Source organism: Aethalodelphis obliquidens, unplaced genomic scaffold (assembly GCF_003676395.1).
Source record: "Aethalodelphis obliquidens isolate GAN/ISIS:26980383/991018 unplaced genomic scaffold, ASM367639v1 scaffold28, whole genome shotgun sequence".
NCBI classification, from domain to species: domain Eukaryota; kingdom Metazoa; phylum Chordata; class Mammalia; order Artiodactyla; family Delphinidae; genus Aethalodelphis; species Aethalodelphis obliquidens.
Window position 1 is genome coordinate 12181466 of NW_020837972.1, and position 21678 is coordinate 12203143.

Below are 21678 nucleotides of genomic sequence, written 5' to 3' on the forward strand. Positions count from 1 at the left end.
GTGGGAACAAACGAGCTTAATTCTCTACCTAAGTTGCAAAGGCTGTGAAAGCAGTGAAAATGCAAAACGTGCTCGCCAATATTCAAACACAGAATAAACAGGTATGGCTGACCTCTGATATAAACTGTTTTCACAGTAAATCTACGTTATTGCCCAAGGGTTCAAATAAGCTCAAAGTGACAACTACCAGGAGACTGAGTTACCACAAGCAATGAGCTGGTGAAACATGCAGACGTGTCCATTACTTTCACACACAGTCTGATTTAGCACCAGTGAACACACACAGAATATGAAAAACCTGATGCAAACTGAATAGATTTCCTGGGATCTAACATTAAAAACAACTGCCAGACAGTTCACCCTCTAAGAAAGTTGACTTAGGGGGACAAACTACTTTGGGAAGATAAGTATAAGTAACAGGAGGGAGTTAAGGGAAATTATTCCATTGAATAGACTGCAGAAACATACAGGAAGGCAAACATGGCCCAAGGGAAAAGCTCCACTGAAATAAAAATGCTGAAAGCGGGCTGTAAAGCTCTTGCTCTGCTCTGAGGGCAACCGCTGAACAACCGAAAAAGAACAAGGAAGACCTTGCCCAATACCAGGGTTAGTGAGGGGCTCTGGGAAAGAACAGTGTGCGGTAATGTGACTCTGGAGAGGAAAAAGGGGCACGACGTCTTGATCTGAGGACCAAATACTCTCAGCCTTGACAAGAGAGGGTTAGTGTCATATTAGAAACACAGGACGCCTCCATCGTGTGGACCAGCAGCCTGAACATCCAATGTCCACGGAGGGTAGATGTGAGTCTCTCAGGGCACCCTGACAGAAACTTGAGTTTTGTTCTTCTTTGTAAATCACAGGGAAACCAAATGTCTGTACCTATTACATCTCCCGAAGCTGAAAGCGATAAAGGACGACCACTTACAGTCAGTTGCAAGATGTATCTCCACTGAGGAATCGCCTTAAGATGGGGTTTCCATGACAGAAGAGGAGGAGGCCGCCCAGCAGATGACTTTCCTGAGGCTCCCACTGTCCCACGGCTGAGAAGACCAGTCATTTCAACAGGGGCAGTGGAAACAAGAACAGAACCCTCCAGGACAACAAGGCAGAATTTCTGGTTAAAACGGTGCATGCACATAGGTAAACAAGCATATCCAAATACCACTAGGAAAAAACCTGAGAGCACATGGTGCCAGCTGCTAGAAAGCTGGCACAGGATGAGAAGGGAACAGCATCTGAGTTTCTAGACAATTTTAGATGTCAGGACACGGTGTTCAGGGCCCACTCTTGAAGATGCTGTTAAAACAAAACCAAGAACAAACCACCGCGAGAGAACATGCATGTTCTAAGAGACCAAACATTTTATCTGGGTGAAGGGTCGATCTCATTCTTGAAACTCAAGAACACAAGAAAACAACAAGAACAATCTCCTTGAATATACTCAACTATCAAAGAATTTTCCTATAGGAAACATGAGAATTTTCCCACTGCTCTAAAGAAGTCCAATAAATAACTTTACAGTGAAGGGCCCGGGGAGAACACACACAGATGCCCACAGGTCCCCGAGCAGCCGCAGAGGAGAGGCGCTCAGAGTGCTGATGCCTTCACCAGGTCGCCCACAGTCTTGTCTTTCTTGAATGTAACCCGCTGGCTGGCATTTCCAACTGCTTTACGGAACAAGTCCATCTGGTAAGCCCGGGGGCGAGTGAGGCCAAAGAGCACAACACAAGAAGTGGTCAAGGTCAAGTCTTCTCCTGAAGACCAGAGAAGGGCTTCAGGCTACAAGTTCTTCAGCAGCGCATCCTCCCAGTGGGTTGAGTCTCCCTCACCGTCACGCGGGGAAGAGCTCGGGAGGGCTCTCTCCGTAGCAGTACTTTGCTATGGGATCCCTATAGGTGTTCTCATGCTGCACGCTCTGTTGGCAAAAGGGAAGAGAAGAGCGCCGTGAGAGAGAGCAGGACGGCGTCCGGCAGACGCTCCCTGCAGGAGCCCGGATGAGTCCATCTCCAAATGTCACCAAAAGGGTCCAGGGCACTTTCTGGAGCAAACGCAGATGCTCAGCACAGAATGCCAATGAAGGGCATGAAAATGGACACAGTGTCACCACAGGACTGTTTCTTTTATGCACACTAGTGAGTTTTTTTTGTAACAACCTAGCTGTGACTAGGATAACTTGAGACAAAAAATTTTCCTCAAAGTATTTTAAGTCAGATTAAGATCCAATGGGTGTTTTGCACCTGACCCCGTGCTTCAAAGGAATTCAGTCCCCGGCACTGAACCCTGCAGAGATGAAGGAGATGCAATTCAAATTGCTTTCGTCAAGTTTTATGTACCTAAGGGCTGGTACACAAGCCAAATCCCACAGTACCACACAAGCTTCATCTGGCCAAGCAAAGTGTGATTTAACACAGACAATCATCCGTGGTGGCTAATTTTTCAGCAATTTGTTTTCATACAAGCAACTTGAGTTTTTGGCTAGTCTAGAATTCATTAATTAGCCTAAAACCAAGGCTAAACATCTAAATTGTACGTATTAATCCAATTTACAGACATGCAGCCAAATCTTCTCTTTCTTGGGACACTTATAAAGGCAAATTGCCAACTGGTAAATTTCTCTTTACAATGAAAATGCAAAGTCTGAAATTTTAGCATCTTCACTCAAGTTTGGAAATAACTCCTGGGTTTTATCAGTTAAAGAAAGAAAATACTTGGCCTTTTCTAACATTTCTCAGAATGACAGTATGAATCTAAGTAAGTCATGGGTTCAGCCATCCTCCACATTTCCTTTAAAGCCCATTCAAATGGAAAGCTCTTCCAGCAAAACAAGGACATCAGGAATTTCCTCATGTTTCAAATGCTCATTATAATCCCTGAAACATTTACCCAGTGATGCTGAATGCTCTAAGAGCAGACCAGAGACATAAAGAGTGGCGTAAAACCCAAAGGCAGACTACAGAAATCTGGCAAAGGGTACAAGAGCTCCAGAGAATGACAAATGAGTCATTCATCTCAGACGGAGCCAGGACAGTCTTGCAGACACCATGAATGGAAGCCAGAGGAAGAGCACCCGTATGGCAAACACGTCTGGTGATTTTACAAAGAGAGCTCCAACAACAGCCAGATCACAAAGGCTGAGAGCAGAGGATGCGGAATGATGGAAAGGCAAAGACGTTCAGACGCTTTCAGCAGCTGGTGCCGTGTTTAGTGCCCAAGAGCAAAGCATTTAATGACAACGTGTTGAAAAGTACTGAGAGCTTGGCAACCTACAGATTTACCTGTGTATTTTTCAACACCCACCTGCCCCATCCCCTTGAATCCTAAAATAAACCACAACTTTGTCCCCGAATAAATGAGTACCCACTCTAAATGAGTGGTTGCTGGAAAGCCTTAAATTTCAAAGACGGAGGAGAGAACTTCTCTCAGGAATTGGACTATCAGGACTCCACCCAGACTTTAAAATAATTTTAAGCTTCCAGTTAAAATACAGACAAGCTAATCAGATAGGGAAGATGCAAGTTAGTCAGACCTTGATTTGATATAAATATTTTACATCCCTAACTTGTATAAATCTCATGTTCACATTCTAAATACAGTCAGCCATCCATACCACGGGTTCCGCATCCGTGGATTCAACCAACCACGGGTCAAAAGTATTTGAAAAGACTCCAAGAAATTCCAAAAAGCAAAACATGGTATTTACACTGTATTAGTTATTGTAAGTAATCTAGAGATGATTTAAAGCATACGGGAGGATTTAAGTAGGTAAGAGGCAAATATTATGCCATTTTATATGAACATTTAGGGATTTGGGGTCCTGGAACCAATCACCCTCGGATACCAAGGGATGATGTACTATCAATCCACCAAAGCTCCACACAACGTCGTTTAAATCTCTTCTCCATTATCACCCCACCAAAAGCCCCCAGTGCATATTTTTGAGTTTTCCTGCAGACCCTGACTCCCACCAGCAAATACCCCAGCTACAGGCATCACAGCTTCTGACCTGGGACGAGGTCCTGCATTTAGCCAAACACAATTCAAAGTGATCTTCGACTGCCATGAAGAGGTTCTGGAATGCCACAGCTGCCCGGTTGAGGAAGCGCTCCAGGAGAAGTTGCTATGGAAACAAAAGTCAGTACCTGTAATAAATTCCAAACTCAGAAGCACAAGGTAACCTTGGAAATTTCTCCTAAACTAACAGACTGCTGATACGGGGAAGAAGAGGGGAAGGAGAGAGAGAGGGGAGCTCAAGTGAGCAGGAGGGCTGATGTTTTATTCTTTAGATATCTGATTAGGAATACAATGGCCCATTCTGCCAAAGAACCACTGGAGGAACTGGGAACCACCTCCTTTCCTTGCAGACAAAGGCTACCTCACAGCAGCCATTTCTGACACCGACAAGGTTCTCTTCTATTTCCAGAAGAATCTCACAAGAAGATTCTAATGCTCCTCGTGAAATGCAGGCAGAAAGAATAAAGGAGATGCAGCACAAGGAGCAACTCTCCATACCTTGTTGGGCTGCAGGCAGCAGGAGACACAGTACTCATAGGCGCTGCAGCAGCCATTGGACAAGCAGCCATCACAGCAGTACTGCTTTGTGCCAGGGACGTTGACGTTACAGCAGCCATTTACCAGCAAATCTTTCCTCTCACAAACGTAACCTGAAAGTCAGAGACTAACCTGAGTATAAACCCAGCAGTCCCCCCACCTGCCCACCAGGGGCGATCATGAGGCAGCAATGAAAGTCCTGCATGCAAAGAACATAAAGATAGAGTCTGGAGTCAGGGGCATCCTAAGGACCACAGAACCTGGAATCAGAGAGTGTCTAATCAGAGCTTGCTTCCTGCATGCAGCAGTTTACAGGAAACATGGACTCCCATCTTGTAAGTAGGCTATATATATCCTAATCTGCCTAAAATTACGTTTTAGTCTGCTGTCACATATTTGATGCAATCAACACATCGCCTATGTTTTCCTGTGCTAACCTATGCAAGCCAATTATTCATCTATGCCTGGGAAAAAATGTCATTATTTTTCAAAGAAAAATCTGAAAAGAGGAAAAAACCAAGGTTTTCACTCCTGAAAGTGAGATCCTTCTAGATTTAAAACAAACAAAAAACCTCCACATATACTTTTTACATTTAAATACCTTTTAAATACTTACCATGTATTTAGTAGTTTGAAGGATTTTTTAAAATAGTAGTCACACCTAACCTTTATAAACTGATTTAGGCTCCTTTTAAGTATACATTGCAGGGATTCAACTACCCCTCAGAATCAGGGAATGAGAGTACTCTAATACCCAAGGAAGAAAAATCCTCCCAATTCCCTCCATTCATCATCTAAACACACCCCCTCCAACCTAGTTCATTCATTCATACTCAACTTTAAGAATCTCCTCACAAAAGCTAGTTTATTGTTCATAGCTGCTAAATACACATTTCTCTATATCCTTCTGGGAGTGGGACAGAAAAATGTAAGAACAAGTCCATTAGGGACACCACGTGGCCCATGGGAAACTCCCAGGTGCAGGCCCAGGCCCACAGGTACACACACGGGCCCACGGGTGCACACAGGTGCAGAGCAGCTGTTCCTCACATCATTCCATTCTAAATGCCCCAGCTTCTTAATCCTCAGAGAATGAGACATCGTGAAGCATGAGGTTGTTTTCAGAAACTACTCTGGAAAAACAAAGCATGAGGTTGTTTTCAGAAATTACACTGGAAAACGAAGTCTGTGCAAAAGCAGGAGGCACCATTAAAATAAGAGTGGAAGGGACCAGAAGGGCCCTCACGTCACACGGGGAAAACTGAGAACCAGATCACTGCTGTTGTGGTTTTAACTATGGCTTCTGTCTTCTAAATTAAGACAGGATGATTCTAATGCCACATTAAATGTTTCTGGGATTCTTCCTAACTATTCTTACTCACTTCCTTCAGAAGGGTTATAAATTAAAAATCTGAATAAGCCAGCATGTTCCTCAAAATTCTACCCCAAATGATACAGAGCATCTTATCACATGATCTGTGTCAGAAAGATGTAAAACATTACACTTGTTGAAATGATCTTTCTGCCCTTTTCTCTTTTCCATGTTATAAGTGTTAGCATCTCAGGCCTTCTGTTTTTCCCCAGTACAAACTACAAGTATTTAGCTTTGAAACCAGGCGGGTCTTTCTAACTCCTGGTGAAAGTCCATCAAGATTTTTCCTTTTGCATCAGAAATGTACTCCTGCAAACATTATTTCCAATGAGGAGTCCTGTGAGATCACAACCTCAGAGTGTGCTGCTACTGACTGGGAAACCAACTTCTAACCTTTGAAAAGTTTGTAACTCTGCTGGTTGTCTTACTGAATAAGGTGTCACCCTGACAACACTCGTGGGGGTGGCATCTGCTTGCTAAAAGGCAAAAATTCCTGCAGGTTTTCTTTATTACACTGCTTATCTCCTCTCCTGCATTCATGGACGTAAAATAAAACCTATGGTTCTTGGATTTTTTTTGATTGGTTCTTGGAACTTAAGAAATCTGAGAGTCTTTGTCTCACTTGAATTAAGCAGAGGGAAATCATTCTTTTGCTAGCTATGACAAAAGAAAAGGACAAACTGTCATTCATAACTAATATTAAATATTAAAGTCAAGTCATAAGATTTCACACTTTCTCACTGAGTACCATACAAACAAAAGCCTGTAAGAAAAAAGCACTGAACTCCAAGTTCAGTCCTGGTCTTAGTCCTAGGTCTGCCCCTGACTGACTAGCTGGGTCATCTTATGGAAGTAACTTTCCTTCGCTAAACTTTACTGTTAAAACAAAGCAAAACAAATGTTACTTGCAATTTAATCTGCTTTTTCAATGTGATCTTAAAAACAGAGCTGGGCACTGTTGAGTCAGCAGTGCATTTTTGTGCAAAATTTTCCAGCTCTTCTAATCTAGGTGGGAGGTTTTCCTGATTCCTTCCTTCAATCCCAAATAATCTCATCTGCTCTGATTCCTTTGAGATCTTTTTGGAAAAGTTTTTTTTTTTTAATTATTTTGCTGGGGTTGCAAACTTTAAATATAGATATATAAAAAGCACTATAGTTCCATTTTGAAGATAGCACGTGTCTTCATTTTGTTAGGCTGCATCAGGTATCGATTCAAGGTTACCTGTATCAATTTCAGTATTGTGACATTCATAACCCATTTGTTCTGAGACTCTCTAAGAGAGAGCCAATTTTACTCTTGCAAACTAACCAGATTATTGTAAACCACCAGGTGAAAAGGGAATAAACAATCTGTAAACCAGTCAGGGAATTCTGACCACTGTTTGGATAGCTGACATTAAGGAAAAGTGGTACTCTCTTGGCGTGATAATGGTATCCCGTTTATGGTTTGTAAAAGAGCCCCTGCCACCTTGGGCAGGTTCCTGAACCGCTTCGTGTCTGTATCTTCAACTACAAAGTGAAGACAGAAACACCTACACCTCACAGGACTGCTACAACAATCAAATGAGATGTTATTCAAGGAGAGCTTTTAGCCCAGTGCCCAGCATGTAGTAAGGGCTAAATTAATGCAGGCAGAGCATTACCAGGAGTCTCTCCTTGGGGGACTGGGCCAGTCTTAGAGTGGTTAGAGCTCTAGCGGCTGTCTAATCCAAACGCCTCGCCAGCACAGGAATCGCCTTTCTTATACACTAAAACTCTGGGAGAAGGCACCAAAACAGACAGGTTGTTTTTTTTAATTGAGGTATCATTGATTTACAATATTACATAAGTTTCAGGTGGCAACTTAGTGATTCATAATTTTTAAGTTATACTCCATTTATAGTTATTATAAAATATTGGCTATATTCCCTGTGCTGTTTGATATACCTCGGTAGCTTATATTTTATACACAGTAGTTTGTACCTCTTAATCCCCAGCCCTATCTTGCCACTGTAAAAAGAATGAAATTTTGCCATTCGCAACAACGTGGATGGATTTGGAGGGTATTACACTTAGTGCAGTAAGTCAGACAGAGGAAGACAAATACTTTGATGTTGTATGATATCACTTATACGTGGAACCTAAAAATAAAACTAGTGAATATAACAAAAAAGAAACAGACTGATGTTTTAATAGTAACAGTAAAACATTTTGGAAGTGTTTATAATTCATTTGAGATTATGCAGTCAACAAGGGCATTCATTCTCTTCCTAAATGCCAACACTATGTGGATACGATTCACGTCAGCAAGAAGGAAAACTTTATCTTGTAGAGTTCACATCAAAATGAGAAAAAAAAGACTGTTAAGATCTGAAAGTACTGGGGCTGGGAAGAGACTGGCAGGAAGTAGTCAAGGGGCTGACGCATGATAAAATGCTAAAACCGTAATTCTAACTCTGGAGAGTGTCTCTTATCAAACCAAGCTTCTCTGACGTTGAGGGGAACCTTGAATGATGAGTCAGATATAAAAGACAAAGACGTGAGAAGTGTTGAAATGGGCAAGAGGGGAAAAGACAGCATATAAAATCCCTATTTAAAAACCTACGAATGGCCCAGGGACTGCAGGAGAGGAAGGGAGCCAGACTAACCAAGTTCATCCGTGATGAGGTGCTTCCCTTGAATGGAGTTCCGGCACTGGTTGCTGGGCCGACTGCTGTTGCCCAAGTTAAACTGCACTTTCCATGGGATGGGCTGATCGTGGTCGTGAACCTGGAGGAGATTCCGATCTCTCACTGCCCTCTCCTCCTACAAAGACACCATAAATGACAAGGTTAAAGTATCACTTCTTGCATTTTCACCAATTTTTTCATAGAAACTACAGTAATAGGAAAGAAACAATATAAAACAGCTTGCACAACAGGAATCTGCACTCCCCTGGTATGAGTAAAGTCTGAGCCAAAGTCATGAAAAAAAATGCAGTGCTTCCCTGGTGGCACAGTGGTTGAGAATCTGCCTGCCAATGCAGGGGACATGAGTTCGAGCCCTGGTCCGGGAAGATCCCATATGCTGCGGAGCAACTAAGCCCATGTGCCACAACTACTGAGCCTGCACTCTAGAGCCTGTGAGCCACAACTACTGAGCCTGCGTGCCACAACTACTGAAGCCCGTGCGCCTAGAGCCCGTGCTCAGCAACAAGAGAAGCCACTGCAATGAGAAGCCCGCGCACCGCAAGGAAGAGTAGCCCCCACTCACCGCAACTAGAGAAAGACTGTGCGCAGCAATGAAGACCCAATGCAGCCAAGAATGAATAAATGTTATTTCTTTTAAAAAATGCAAAATAAACCTGCAGGAAGAAGTAATAAATTAGGGCTATGCTTCAAAACTGGCAGACTTACATAAATGCCCTTGGACTACGTGCATGTTATGAATGTGTACAAAAGCATTAATTTTGTCAAAAAAATTTGGAGGGAAAAAGTTTTGAAATTTTTCTGATGGCAAATCATTTAAAATATTTTTTATATTAAAACAAATACATTGTGGAATAGAATGTAAAATCTGAATACACTTTTAAAATAGAAGAGGAAACTTCAAAGAAACTTTCCAACTGTCATTTCAGACAATACCTGGACAGGTCTGGGCACAATGTTACTTTCATTTGCAGTAAGGAGTTTAGTGGTAAACTAAGGGGAACGCTGAATTGGGAGGTTGATTTCAGGGGAAGAAGAAGCATGTCAACTGTCAAATTTCTTCTATGAAAAAATACTAAGTATGTGACCCTTAGAACATACCTTTCTTTATAAAAGACACCCATGCCAGCCAGCCCTTTACCGAGACATGCAAAGTGAGGAGTTGCTCTAGAGGCAAGAGTTTAGATCTTTTCTCCTAGCCCCCAAGGCACAGTCCGGCTTTCCAAATTGCCTTTGTTATACTCTTAAAGAAACTAAGTAAGGTGCCTGAGTGCCAAAAAAACAAGCCATGCAAGAAAGAGCCATCTTCTCAGAGGATTCTTCAACCTATCTATCACTGGAAAACAAAACAATGATAAGACTCCCTCCAAGAGGATTTTTATACATAATAGTTTAACCATTCTACCATTTTAATAGAGTTCTGTGGCTTTTGCCATTAAGAATGATCTGTCATGTGTCACTGTTTGAGAAAAAGGGACTAACCTTGAAAGTTGATAGCAAAGGTTATACTTTAAGACAATGGGAAAGAGCTATACACTTACTAAGATATCTCTAGGAAAGCTATGTGGGAAGAGCTATTAATATTTAAGACATGCAAATCCACATCTACTTTGGCACAGCAAACACATGTTTGAGGCCTAGCCTCTGGAAAGTACAGACGTGTAAGGGTGCACTAGGATGTCTACTACAGCACCGTTTATGTGGTGGAAAAAACCTGGAACCCCAACCACAGAGAAATGAGTGAATAAACACTGGATAGCCATAGCTATTACCTAAAAATTACGTATGACTTATGTGTATTTATCTAGAGCAGGAGTCCTTAAACCTGACTTGCACATCAGATTATTAAGGACTTCAAATTCTGATTCCTGAGCCCAACTCCAGACTGAGTAAAAAGCTCTGTGGATGGGACCTGGGAATCAATATTTTTAAAGCACTCGATAATTTTAATACAGAGGGCTGCAGATCCCTGGTGGATGTCCATAGTATATTAAGGAAAAAAACAAGTTACAAAATAATGTGCATATTATCACACATTGTATTATGATAACTGTATTAATACATACATATGGGTTTATAAGAGCTGAGATAAATGCATGCAAAGATACTACAAACCATTAACATGGAAAGGACATAGGTGATTATTAACATTTTTCATCATCGTTGGAATAGTTTCATTTTTAATTTAAAATAAAATGATAAAAAATTATTAAAAACATGATGATCATTAACAACAGGAGACACTAAATGAGGAATCTACAGGAACTCTGTACTATCCTTGAAACTTTTCTGTAAATCCATAATTACTCCAAAATTAAAAGTTTATTTAAAAAAAAATGACTGCCAACATAAAAGACATAAATTGCCCACAATCCCATCACTTGAATAAAGCTGTATCTATTTCTGCATATTAACTTCTAGCCTTTGACCCCAGCATTTATACTACAAATTAGTATGCTTCACATTCAGCTCCTCTTGACACTAATTGGATGGTAAACGGTTCAAGTACCTACATTATCTTGATAATCACATTTTCAAGGCTATATAATAATCCATCACCTTGATGTGCTGTAATTTAGTAAAAACATCCTCTACAGATCAACGTTTAAGCCCACCCCAGGTGTCTGTTATCATAAATAGCACTGCAATAAAAATGTAGACCTTTTGCTTATTCTCTTGAGTAATTTGTGGTAGGAATTATTATTAGTAGAGTCAATGCTAAATAGTGCCAAATATTGATAATTTCCCAAAAGCTATATATGCCATTTGTAACATTACCAGAATTTAAATAACAGTGTGCCACTCCACTATTGAATTTTGTTCCTTAATTTACTAAAGGTAAAACAGTCCTTCAAGGTGGCTTTCATTTCTATTCTGCCCCCTCTCTTTTGTTTCTTTTATAGGAAAGAACTGGCACTAGCAGGAACAGGATGGGTTATATCAATACAAAAACAACATCGGTATTCCTTGGTTGGGGCAAGAAAAGGACTTAAATGCATAAGTCTTGAGAATATGGGAAAAATCACTTAGGTGCACAATGCTTAACCACCTGTAAATTCATGAGTTCTGCTGGGACCGTGTCAATTAACGGCATAATCAAGCTATGTGCAAACTAAAGTGCACTTGAAATGCTACCCTAGATAAATTAACAGCCATAAAGACTTAAGAAGCTGGTCAAAGTACAGTAAACTGGATCTCACAACAAGGTTGAAAGTGCTCTTGACATCACTCTCAAACTTTCCTGTTATTCCTTCTGAAAGAAAATGAAGAGTTCACGGACAAGGGCATCCCAGAAGGACCTCTTTCACATTACTGTGTTCCTGGTAAATAGGATGGCAATTCTCCCAGCACTTGTACTTGTTTTCAAACATGAATATTTAAGACCTTTCCAAAAGAACTGGTAAGAGTTGTACAACCAGAAAAGACCGTACAAGAGATTGTGTAAGACATAATGGCAAATGTAATGAATTAGCACATGGTCGCTTTCCTGAAGGTCCAGTCTTGCAAGGGTGTGGTGAAGGGGCACCGAGGGAATTCCTTCATTGGACAGGTGGCTTTAAACCTTTCTGAAACTACCCTACTAGGCTGTCTCAATTTTGAGCACCACCCCCCGTGTGTATGTGTATGTGTGTGTGTGTGTGTGTGTGTGTGTGTGCGTGTGTGTGTATTTTTTAATTCAAGATTCATTCAAAGGTATCAAGTTCTTACAATGTGTTAAAGATACAGAGACAAAGAGAGGCAGGTTCTCTATTCTCAAAGAGCCTCCAGGGCCTTCCCTGGTGGTGCAGTGGTTAAGAATCCACCTGCCAATGCAGGAGACACAGGTTCGAGCCCTGGTCCGGGAAGATCCCACATGCTAGTGGAGCAACTAAGCCCATGTGCCACAACTACTGAGCCTGCACTCTAGAGTCCGCAAGCCACAACTACTAAGCCTGCATGCCACAACTACTTAAGTCCATGCGCCTAGAGCCCGTGCTCTGCAGCAAAAGAAGTCACCACGCTGAGAAGCCGGCGCACCACAACAAAGAGTAGACCCCACTCACGGCAACTAGAGGAAGCCCACACGCAGCAACTAAGATCCAATGCAGCCATAAATAAATAAATAAATTTATTTTTTTTAAAAAAAAGGAGCCTCCAGAATTTTCTTCATAAACTACAAGGCGCTAGAGAAATGTTTTTATTACTAATGTATATTACTTAACCTCTGATTTAAAAAGGGGTATTTTAATAACTGTCCTGTCTCTTTTTCGGGGGTTATCATTAGGGTCAAATGAGATGTGTCCCATGTAAGCAGTAAAGCACTTAAACATAAGGCACTGTCATTAAAAGAATCGCTTATGATTCTCAAAAGTAAAAGAAAAAAGGGGATAAAGGCCAGAGGGAATCCCAATGTCTAATATTTGGGGAATAGCTAATAAATATAGCCTGATCATGGAAATTTTTAGTTATAAAAACTTACACCTCGAAAGAGCTTTTAAAGATGGGGAAAATGCATATATGTTAAGTGAAGAAACAGTAGGCCCTAATTATATTTTTAAAATATGAAGAAAGAAAATATGCCCAAATATCATCAGTAAATCCCTCTGTTTGGTGAGATTAAAGATAATTGCTTTCCTCCTCTACCCTGTGCAGCACTTTACAGACTCTGAAAGGTATATGTACCTTGTTGATACGGTGAAAAACAGAGCAGAAAAACAGATTAGCAACTCTCTCTTATGATTTATTATACTTTATATAGTGTCTAACTTGAAACCAATTTACATACTTAATTACGTTAAAGCTAAAGATGTTTATATATTTTCAAGGAGTTATGCAAATAGCCCTGACACTTTCTGGAACTGCACCACTTGAACAACTATGAGAACAGTTATTTACATGAGAGGACCTCTAAGGACCCTTCTGACTCCAAGACGGATTTCTCTATTCTCAGCTCAAATGCCCCACAGAGTTAGGCCCACCTTGCCGCTCTATCACAGTACCTTGTTTTGTATTCTTTGTATCACAAATTATTATCTGAAATAATTCTGCTCATTTGCCATTTCTACCCCTCACCCCCTACAGAATATAGGCTCTGGGAGAGTAAGACTGTATCTGCTTTGCCTCCCACTGTATCTCCATCATCTAGCAGACAGTGCCTGGTGCAGCTGGTGTTCACTAAACATTTGTTAAATCAATGTGCCCAAGTCACCTAGCACCCAGTCCTCACCCCCAATGGCATCCCCACCAAGGTCACTAATTTCTCCTGTGCTCCCATCCCTACAATTTAAGCTATCCCCCAAAGCATTAATTAACATGAAAATCAAAACAGGAATTCAAAGCTGTAGAGAATAATCAACTATTCTCTAGGCAAAAAGTGGCCACATCTGCTCCATGAGTTCACAGTCTCACTGAAGCAGAGCTAAGGATCATATGAAAAACTCCAAAGCTTTCGAGTTTTTCACAGCCTCTTCTCAATTAATTCTAACCACACCCACCCCGTCTTCCCGTCCAATAGACAGACAGCTGTGCTACAGCACAGCTCCTTACAGATGGAGCCTGAGGCTAGGCAAAATGGAGCAGACTCCCTCAAGCCACAGCTCAGGAGTGCTGGAAGACCGCAACTGCAGCAGAGAATAGAGCAGAGTTGCAGCAAACTCACAGGCACGCAGGAGGGGCATCAGTCAGAATAGGCTCCAAGGATCCTTTCCAGTTTTAAAAATTATTGAGGACTTCAGTATGTGAGTTAATGAGGGTTATGGCTAATGATATTTATCATACTGGAAATTAAAACCAATTCTTAAAACATTTAAATAAGTTATTTATTCGTTTAAAAATAACAATAATGAGGTCTTCCCTGGTGGCCCAGTGGTTGAGAGTCCGCCTGCCGATGAAGGGGACACGGGTTCCTGCCCCGGCCCGGGAAGATCCCACATGCCGCGGAGCGGCTGGGCCCGTGAGCCATGGCCGCTGAGCCTGCGCGTCCAGAGCCTGTGCTCCGCAACGGGAGAGGCCACAACAGTGAGAGGCCCGCATACCGCAAAAAATAATAATAATAAATAACAATAATGAGCCCATTACATGTCAACAGTTTTTCATGTGTGTGGGGGGAAAAATTTTTTCAAAACAAAAAAATATACTTGGTGAGATGAGAAAATATCTTTACATTTCTGCAAATGTTTTTAATGTCTGGCTTGACGGAAAACAGCTGGATTCTCACAACTGCCTCTAAATCCAATTTATTGCAATACCTTGTTCAGGTTGAAGCTTATGAAGAAAATCTACCTCACACAAATGTGCAGTTGGAAATAGGAGTATTTTCGTGGCTCTTCCAGATAATTATGGATAATCTTCTTTGATACTACTTCAAAACTTGATAAGTATAGTTTCTTAAAAGTTCACTGCAAATGGTGCAGCCACTTTGGAAAACAACCTGGCAGTTCTTCAAAAAGTTAAACACAGTTACCAAGTGACCCATCAATTCCACTCCTAGGACCATACTCAAGAGAACTGAAAACATATTTCCAAACAAAACCTTGTACACCAATGTCCATGGCAGCCCTAGTCATAATAGCCAAAAGGCAGATACAAGGCAAGTCTCCATCAAATGATGATGGCTAAACAAAATGTGTTAGATGCCTACAACGGCACGTTACTCAGACATAAAAATGAAGTACTAATACATGCTACAACGTGGATGAGACTTGAAGACTGGCTTTTAACTGAAAGAAGACAAAGAAGACCACATAGTGTATGTTTCCATTTATATGAAATGTCCAGAATACGTAAATCCATGGAGACAGAAAGTTGACTAGTGGTTGCCAGGGGCTTGATGGGCAGGGATAGAGAGGTTATAGCTAACGCGTTTCTTAGGCAGTGGGGGAATCAGATCCAGAAAAATCTGCAAAACAAAACTGTTGCTGAAAGTTTCAGGGGATTCACGATCACCCCCCACACACACACATACACACACCCCTAGGACTGTAGTCACAGATCACAAGTTTAAAAAAAAAAAAAGACACACAGGGAAAAATAAAATAAGAACAAGGTACACCAGAGTACTTAAAAGGCATTTGTAGGAGGAATTCCCTGGTGGTCCAGTGGTTAGGACTCTGCACTTTCACTGCTGAGGGTCCGGGTTCAATCCCTGGTCAGGGAACTAAGACCCCACAAGCCCCGCGGTGCAGCAAAAAAAAAAAAAGTGGTTGTAGGGAAAGTCACAGTGTAGACAGCATCTGAGTCAGGCAGGAAAAATTAGTAGGACTGTGCCAAGCTGGGAAGAAAGGAAAAGTCACCCCAATTAAAAAGATGTGATTGTTTGTTCAACCAATATTTGAATACCCACGAAGTGCCTGGCAGTATTCTAGGGACTGAGATTCTACGAACAACACAGACAAGGTCCCTGGTCTCCAAAAAATTACGTTCTAGAAGGGAGAGTGAGGGGAGACAGATAAACAAGTAAATGATCCAGAAATGCTCAGTAAGTGATGCTTACCGCAGAGAAAATAAAGCAGGACTATGGGCAAGGAACTGAAATCACTGAGATTGTGTCACCTGCTGTGACCTGGAGCAGTAATAGTTAGCCTCACCTGAACTGACAAAAAAAAAAAAAAAACACTCACAATGCAGAGATCCTGGAACGGACGTCTGGAGTTTTAGCTGAGTGCAACAGGAACCCAAAGAAGAACTATACACAAGGGAGTGCTGGGATTTTTTTTTTTTTCTTTTCAGATTATCACTCCTCCTGCTGGTTAGAGAATAGACTGCAGAATAAGAAAGGAAGCAGGGCTTCTCTGGTGGCGCAGTGGTTGAGAGTCCGCCTGACGATGCAGGGGACGCGGGTTCATGCCCCGGTCCGGGAAGATCCCACATGCTGCGGAGCGGCTGGGCCCGTGAGCCATGGCCGCTGAGCCTGCACGTCCGGAGCCTGTGCTCCGCAGCGGGAGAGGCCACAACGGGGAGAGGCCCGCGTACCGCAAAAAAAAAAAAAAAAAAGCAAGGAAGCAGAGACCTGTTGGTGGGCTACTACAGCAGTCCAGACAGGGAAAAGCAGAAGGTATCTGTGGCTGGGGAATGGTAGTGCCACTCAGTGAGGCTGGGAAGACTGGAGAGGAAGTGGTGGTGGAGAATCAGGAGTTCTGTTTTGGCCAAGTATGAGGAGCCGACAACGCATGCAAAAGGGGACGTCAAGCAAGCAACAGGATATAAGAACCTTGGGGTTTCTGGATAGGTCAAGGCTGGAGTTAGAAACAGCAACAGCATACAGCTGGTATTTAAACCAATGGTGCTAGAGATGAGCTGGGTCAGCTGGGAGGAAGGTAGAGGGCTGAGTCCGGGGTCACTACAGCACCACCTGACAGGGAAGGAACAACACGTGGCCATGAGCAGGTGTCTGCGAAGTTGTGAAAACACAAGTGCAAGCACTTAGTCTGCATGAATGTCACCGACGCATCCCAGTCACCAGAAGAGGCTTACAACACTCAGCCTCTCTGTTAGCCTGAGGTGAGAGGTGGGCTACGGTCCCCTAACTTTCCGTTTTACAATCTCCTAAAAATAAGGTGACCATATCACTTAGTATTTCTCTTCTACTCATTGATAAATTTTATACGAATATGACCCTTGAGAATGAAAAGGGGAGCTTTTCTAACTGCATCAGCGCAAGAGCATAAACCAGGGTTGTCCCGGGTACACCCTGGCATATGCTCACCCTTTCTAAAAACCTGAACTGGACTTCTAAACGAAGAGACAATGCTCTGGGTAACATTTCCCACCAAAGCATCCTACCTTTTCTCCCACAAATTCGCACAGAGAAGAAAAACTAAGCGGATGGGGAGGTGAAAGGAAAATTCCACCCAACCACGTTATGCACAGAAAGAGCACCTCGTGGGTCCTGAGGCGTCTCCCTGCCGGACAACCGAGCCCCTAAATTAAATGAAAACCAGGCACACCAGCGCTGGCTTCGTAGCTCAGCTGGGCATCTTACTGGCCCAGGCATCTCCACCTTTTCCAGTCTCGAGTTACCCTGCTGGAACCCGGGGACACCGCCCCCCAGAACGGCCGCGAGGAGAAGGGAGAAATGCTCGCCCCCGCTCAGCACTCGGCCTGGCAGGTAGGAGGCAAGGAGACGGCCCTCAGAGTGATAACAAGCACAGCGTAAGGGCCCACAGCACCGGGTTCGAGTCCCAGCTCTGCCCCTGGCCTACCAACGAAATGGGCGGGTCCCTTCGCCCGTCCTCAGCCCCGGGACACGAACGCCCACCTCTCCGGAGGCGGCCCGGCGCACCGGACACTCGGGCAGCGCGGCTGCAGAGGCAGCTTCCCTCACCCGGGGAGGGAGGGCGGCCACTGACCTGCTTGAAGGTGCTGGTGAGGAAGTAGACGAGCGAGAGCCCGAAGACCAGGGCGAGCACCCACCTCTTCCGCAGGAGCCGCCGCCACACCATGGCCGCCAGGTTCACCATCCCGGCGCGGAGCGGGACAGGCCCGGGGCCCGGGCGGCATGGCCCCTACGCGGCCGGCAGCCCCATGGCTCGCGGCGGGCGCCGGCCCCGCGGCCCTCAGCCCAGCCAGCTCCCGTCAGCCACCCCGCGCCTCCTCACGTGACCTCGCCCCACACACCGCCTGCACACCTCGCGCGTCACCCGCCGGCCTCGCTCGGCCTCCTCCTCATTGGTCCCTGCATAGCGGCGGCTTCCTATTGGCTGAATTCCGGGAAGGGGGCGGGCAATCGTGTGCGTGCGGCCGGTGGAGTTGTTGCCCGGGTCTCAGCGCTGGGCGCCGCGACCTGAGAAAGAACCTGGGGAGAGGCCGGAAGCACTCGGAAGTCAGGTGCTAACCGGGCCGAGCGAGTGATTGGCTTGGAAGCACGAGAATGATGCCGCTGAGATTGCCGAATCGTCTGGGCAGGTAAAAAGATAACGTTATTTTTTTTCCCCCCGGTATGGTCAGCGTAATCTCCTGCCCTTTCAGTCCTGGGGCGTTTCGCGGTAAACTTTGGTTGCAGGAATGAAAAACGCTTGCAGCATTGTATACGGAGCGCACCTGCCTGCTTCCAGTGCAAGTGATGCAGGAGATGCTCTCTTGCGTGCATTTCGGTGCAGTCATATAACAGCTCGGGGGTGCAACTTAAAACCTCTCATACATTGAAAACTCTGGTGAAATCCTCCTTAGGGATGGAGAGCGATGTATGGAGCAGAGGGTAAAAAGGCATTTCATTCAGTCATTCAGATGCATCCCACGTGCAAACGTTTTATTACAGAATTCGATATTGGAATAATTATGTACGGCCTACTGCCAACACAGGACCTGAAGCCCCTTCGAAAGCAAGCATCTGAAAGTGAAATCTTGGGTATTTTATTTAGGGGGCTGTGTCAAATTTATGGATGGAAACTTGAGATTCTGTATTTTATTTTCCCCGAGGATTTGCAGGCGATGAGGAATCATTGCGGGGAGAGGGGGCATTAAGGCGAGATTGCAGGTTCTTGAAACAGATTTAGGGGATGAGCTTTCCTTCATATATGAAGATGGTGCTACTGACCCATCTTTTGGCTGATTTTCCAAATGAGAAAGGAGGCTTAGCTGGGGGGTTGTCTCGCTAATCAGTGGCCCTGGTAACACCAGTGCTGTCCCCTGAAGAAGGCTGGTCAGGATCAGGAAGTCACTCAACAACTCGTATGGCACCCTGAACTAAGAGCGCCATCTTTGGTCCTGGTACAAAAACAAATATTCAAGGAAGCTAAACCAACTCATGAAAAGTCTCTGGCCTTTATTTCTTCTCTAGAGTGAGAGGTCAGGGAGGGAACAAGGGACGTAGAAAAAGGTAAGTGAGAGACCCATTGATGTTTTCCTCATTGAGTAAATACTTGTTGAGTGCTACTCTGTGCCAGGCAGCGTTCTAGATGTGGAAGCAGAAGGGCAAACCAGGCAGGCCGATCGTGTCTTTTGTGGCATTCGCATTCTAATGGAGGACAGGCCATAAATGAATATGCAAACATGTAAATAAATGATAAGTGCTATGAAGAAGGTAAAACGGGGCAATGTTTGTTGGGTCAGGAGGGTGAGAGGAGAAGGTGTCTGGAAGGAGGTGACATTTGTCCTGAGGGAGCTAGCCAGAAGGAAAAGCATTCTAGGGAGAGGGAACAGCAAGTATAAAGGCCCGGAGGCAGGGACAAGCTGGCACGTTTGAAAAACGAAAAGGCCAGTGTGGTTGGAGGAGAGTGGAGGCAAATGAGGTTGGGAACAGGTGAGGCCTGCAGGCCAGGAACAGAGCTTGAATTTTATTCTGATTGCAGTGGGTAGCCTGCGGAGGGCCTTAAACATATTTTCTGTATTCCCCAATCACGACTCAGAGTTTGACAATAGGACAAGATATTAATACATTCAGATCATAACGGTCCTCAGGAGTCCCAACAAGGTATCAATGGAAGGCTAACAAGGGACAAGGAGGCAACAGAACCATCTGCTTGTAACTACCCATGAAGCCCTAAGACTTATTCTCAGGTTCAAGGCATCCCATGGACTATTCACTTAAGTGTTCTATTCCATCCAGGGTTTGGAGCCTCTGATAAGCTCCTGTGACCCGTGCATGCCTTTGGAGAGGAAGAAGAGGGAGAGGCCTGCTTTCTCTGGAATCCAGTGGTCACATCCCCACCTGAATGCCCACCTCAGGTGTCGTCAACATGGAGTTCTGAAGTCCCTGTGGTTCCTCACAGTGAACCAGGTGACGTGTCTCCATGAGAATTCAGATCTTCATTACCACTGTATTAAATGTGAGGGCTGGAAGGAAGCTTTGGGTTCGGACACTTCACCCCTCTCCCATTTAACCTATGGGGAGTCTGAGGCCACAGAGAGGTTACCAATTTGTCCAGGGTCACACAGCAAATTAGGGGTGGCATCAGTCCAGGATCCATGTTTCCTAACTGTCTGCTGCTCACTTGACCTCCTCCAGCACCTCTTTGCTTTACAGTTCACTTCTTTCTCCTCTGACATGAGAACTTCCTCCACCTCCGGTCTCATCCTTCTCATCCATGAAATGGGCTGATGACACTTTCTTCATGGGACAGGGTGTTGATTTGAGGGTTGAATGGCATAACAGACTGAAACACAGTTTGCAAAATGTCAGAGAGCTCTAGGGAAGTAAGATACAAGTAGTACTTGTTTATGGTTACCATGGTGATCTGACAGGCACTGAGAATATTGGGAGACTCTGGCTCATGCATGTGTTGACTTTTAGGTCTTAAGGAAAATGCAGAGACGCCACAGCAGCAACACGGATAACGTTCCACCTGAAAGGTAGGCATCCCCTCATTCCATCTGAGGCTCTGAGCTTCAGGTGGTCAAGGGCAACCCAAAACTGGATGGAGTAATACCTGCCCCTCAGGGCTACTCGTTAGAAGAGCAGAGGAGATCTGATTGGACACTGCTTTGCATGGCAATGGCCTCATATCCTCAACACGTGACAGCTTGCTGTTGCTCTTATGGTAATTCTCAAAGCCTGTGCAAACAGTGATCCACTTGACTCATTGTATCAATGATTATACCCAGGGGATTTTAATTTATAGAGGTGTCTGAGTTGCAACATGGAGAGGCGGATGACATTGAAAGAAGATTTTTATTACTTGCAGTTTCCAAGATAAGGGGGCATGTCACCCTACGCAGGGCCACATGGGGAAGCACCGGGGTCAGCCAGGAGGCAGAAAGGAGCAAGGGAAAGCATAGGTCACAGCTTTTATTGTGTTTTCCACACAGAGTAAGGCAGGGGAGGGGAAACAACTTAGGATTGACTAGTTTGAATAATGTTGGTGGACTCTAGGCTGTAGGAGTGGTCTCTAGTTGTCTGTACCTGGCCCTGAGTGATTTGGGGCAGAGGAAATATTGGCTGAGAATGGGAATTAGATAAAGGAGGTGGTTAGGGATGTGAGCTCTGGAGGTGGTTAGGGATGTGAGCTCTGGAGGTGGTTAGGGATGTGAGCTCTGGAGGTGGTTAGGGGTGTGAGCTCTGGAGGTGGTTAGGGGTGTGAGCTCTGGAGGTGGTTAGGGGTGTGAGCTCTGGAGGTGGTTAGGGGTGTGAGCTCTGGAGGTGGTTAGGGGTGTGAGCTCTGGAGGTGGTTAGGGGTG

At 44.2% G+C, this 21678-nt stretch overlaps 2 protein-coding genes across 16 annotated transcripts in view; one reads left to right on the forward strand and one right to left on the reverse strand.

The window, feature by feature from the left end:
• Nucleotides 1-18161, reverse strand: part of SPRING1 (SREBF pathway regulator in golgi 1) — a 313869-nt gene extending 295708 nt beyond the window's left edge. For 11 of the 12 annotated variants that reach the window (XR_003436712.1, XR_003436711.1, XR_003436714.1 and 8 more), the window contains exons 1-4: nt 17913-18139; nt 8548-8704; nt 4510-4661; nt 4004-4117 (exon numbers count right to left, since the gene is read on the reverse strand). Coding sequence is in view for 8 of the 12 variants with exons in the window: in XM_027124690.1 (XP_026980491.1) it covers nt 4004-4117; nt 4510-4661; nt 8548-8704; nt 17913-18023 (534 nt within the window). In the remaining 4 variants the exon portion in view is untranslated. Of the gene's footprint in view, nt 1-927; nt 1916-4003; nt 4118-4509; nt 4662-8547; nt 8705-17912 lie in introns of those variants that run through there. The other variant, XM_027124689.1, reaches the window with a different exon arrangement.
• A 157-nt stretch (nt 18162-18318) lies between these two features.
• The window catches only part of RNFT2 (ring finger protein, transmembrane 2), a 60284-nt gene continuing 56924 nt past the window's right edge, over nt 18319-21678 (forward strand). For 3 of the 4 annotated variants that reach the window (XM_027124684.1, XM_027124686.1, XM_027124685.1), the window contains exons 1-3: nt 18319-18468; nt 20111-20281; nt 20795-20853. In XM_027124684.1, the coding sequence (XP_026980485.1) occupies nt 20147-20281; nt 20795-20853 (194 nt within the window). In that variant the 5' untranslated portion in view covers nt 18319-18468; nt 20111-20146. The remainder of the gene's footprint in view (nt 18469-20110; nt 20282-20794; nt 20854-21678) is intronic. The other variant, XM_027124687.1, reaches the window with a different exon arrangement.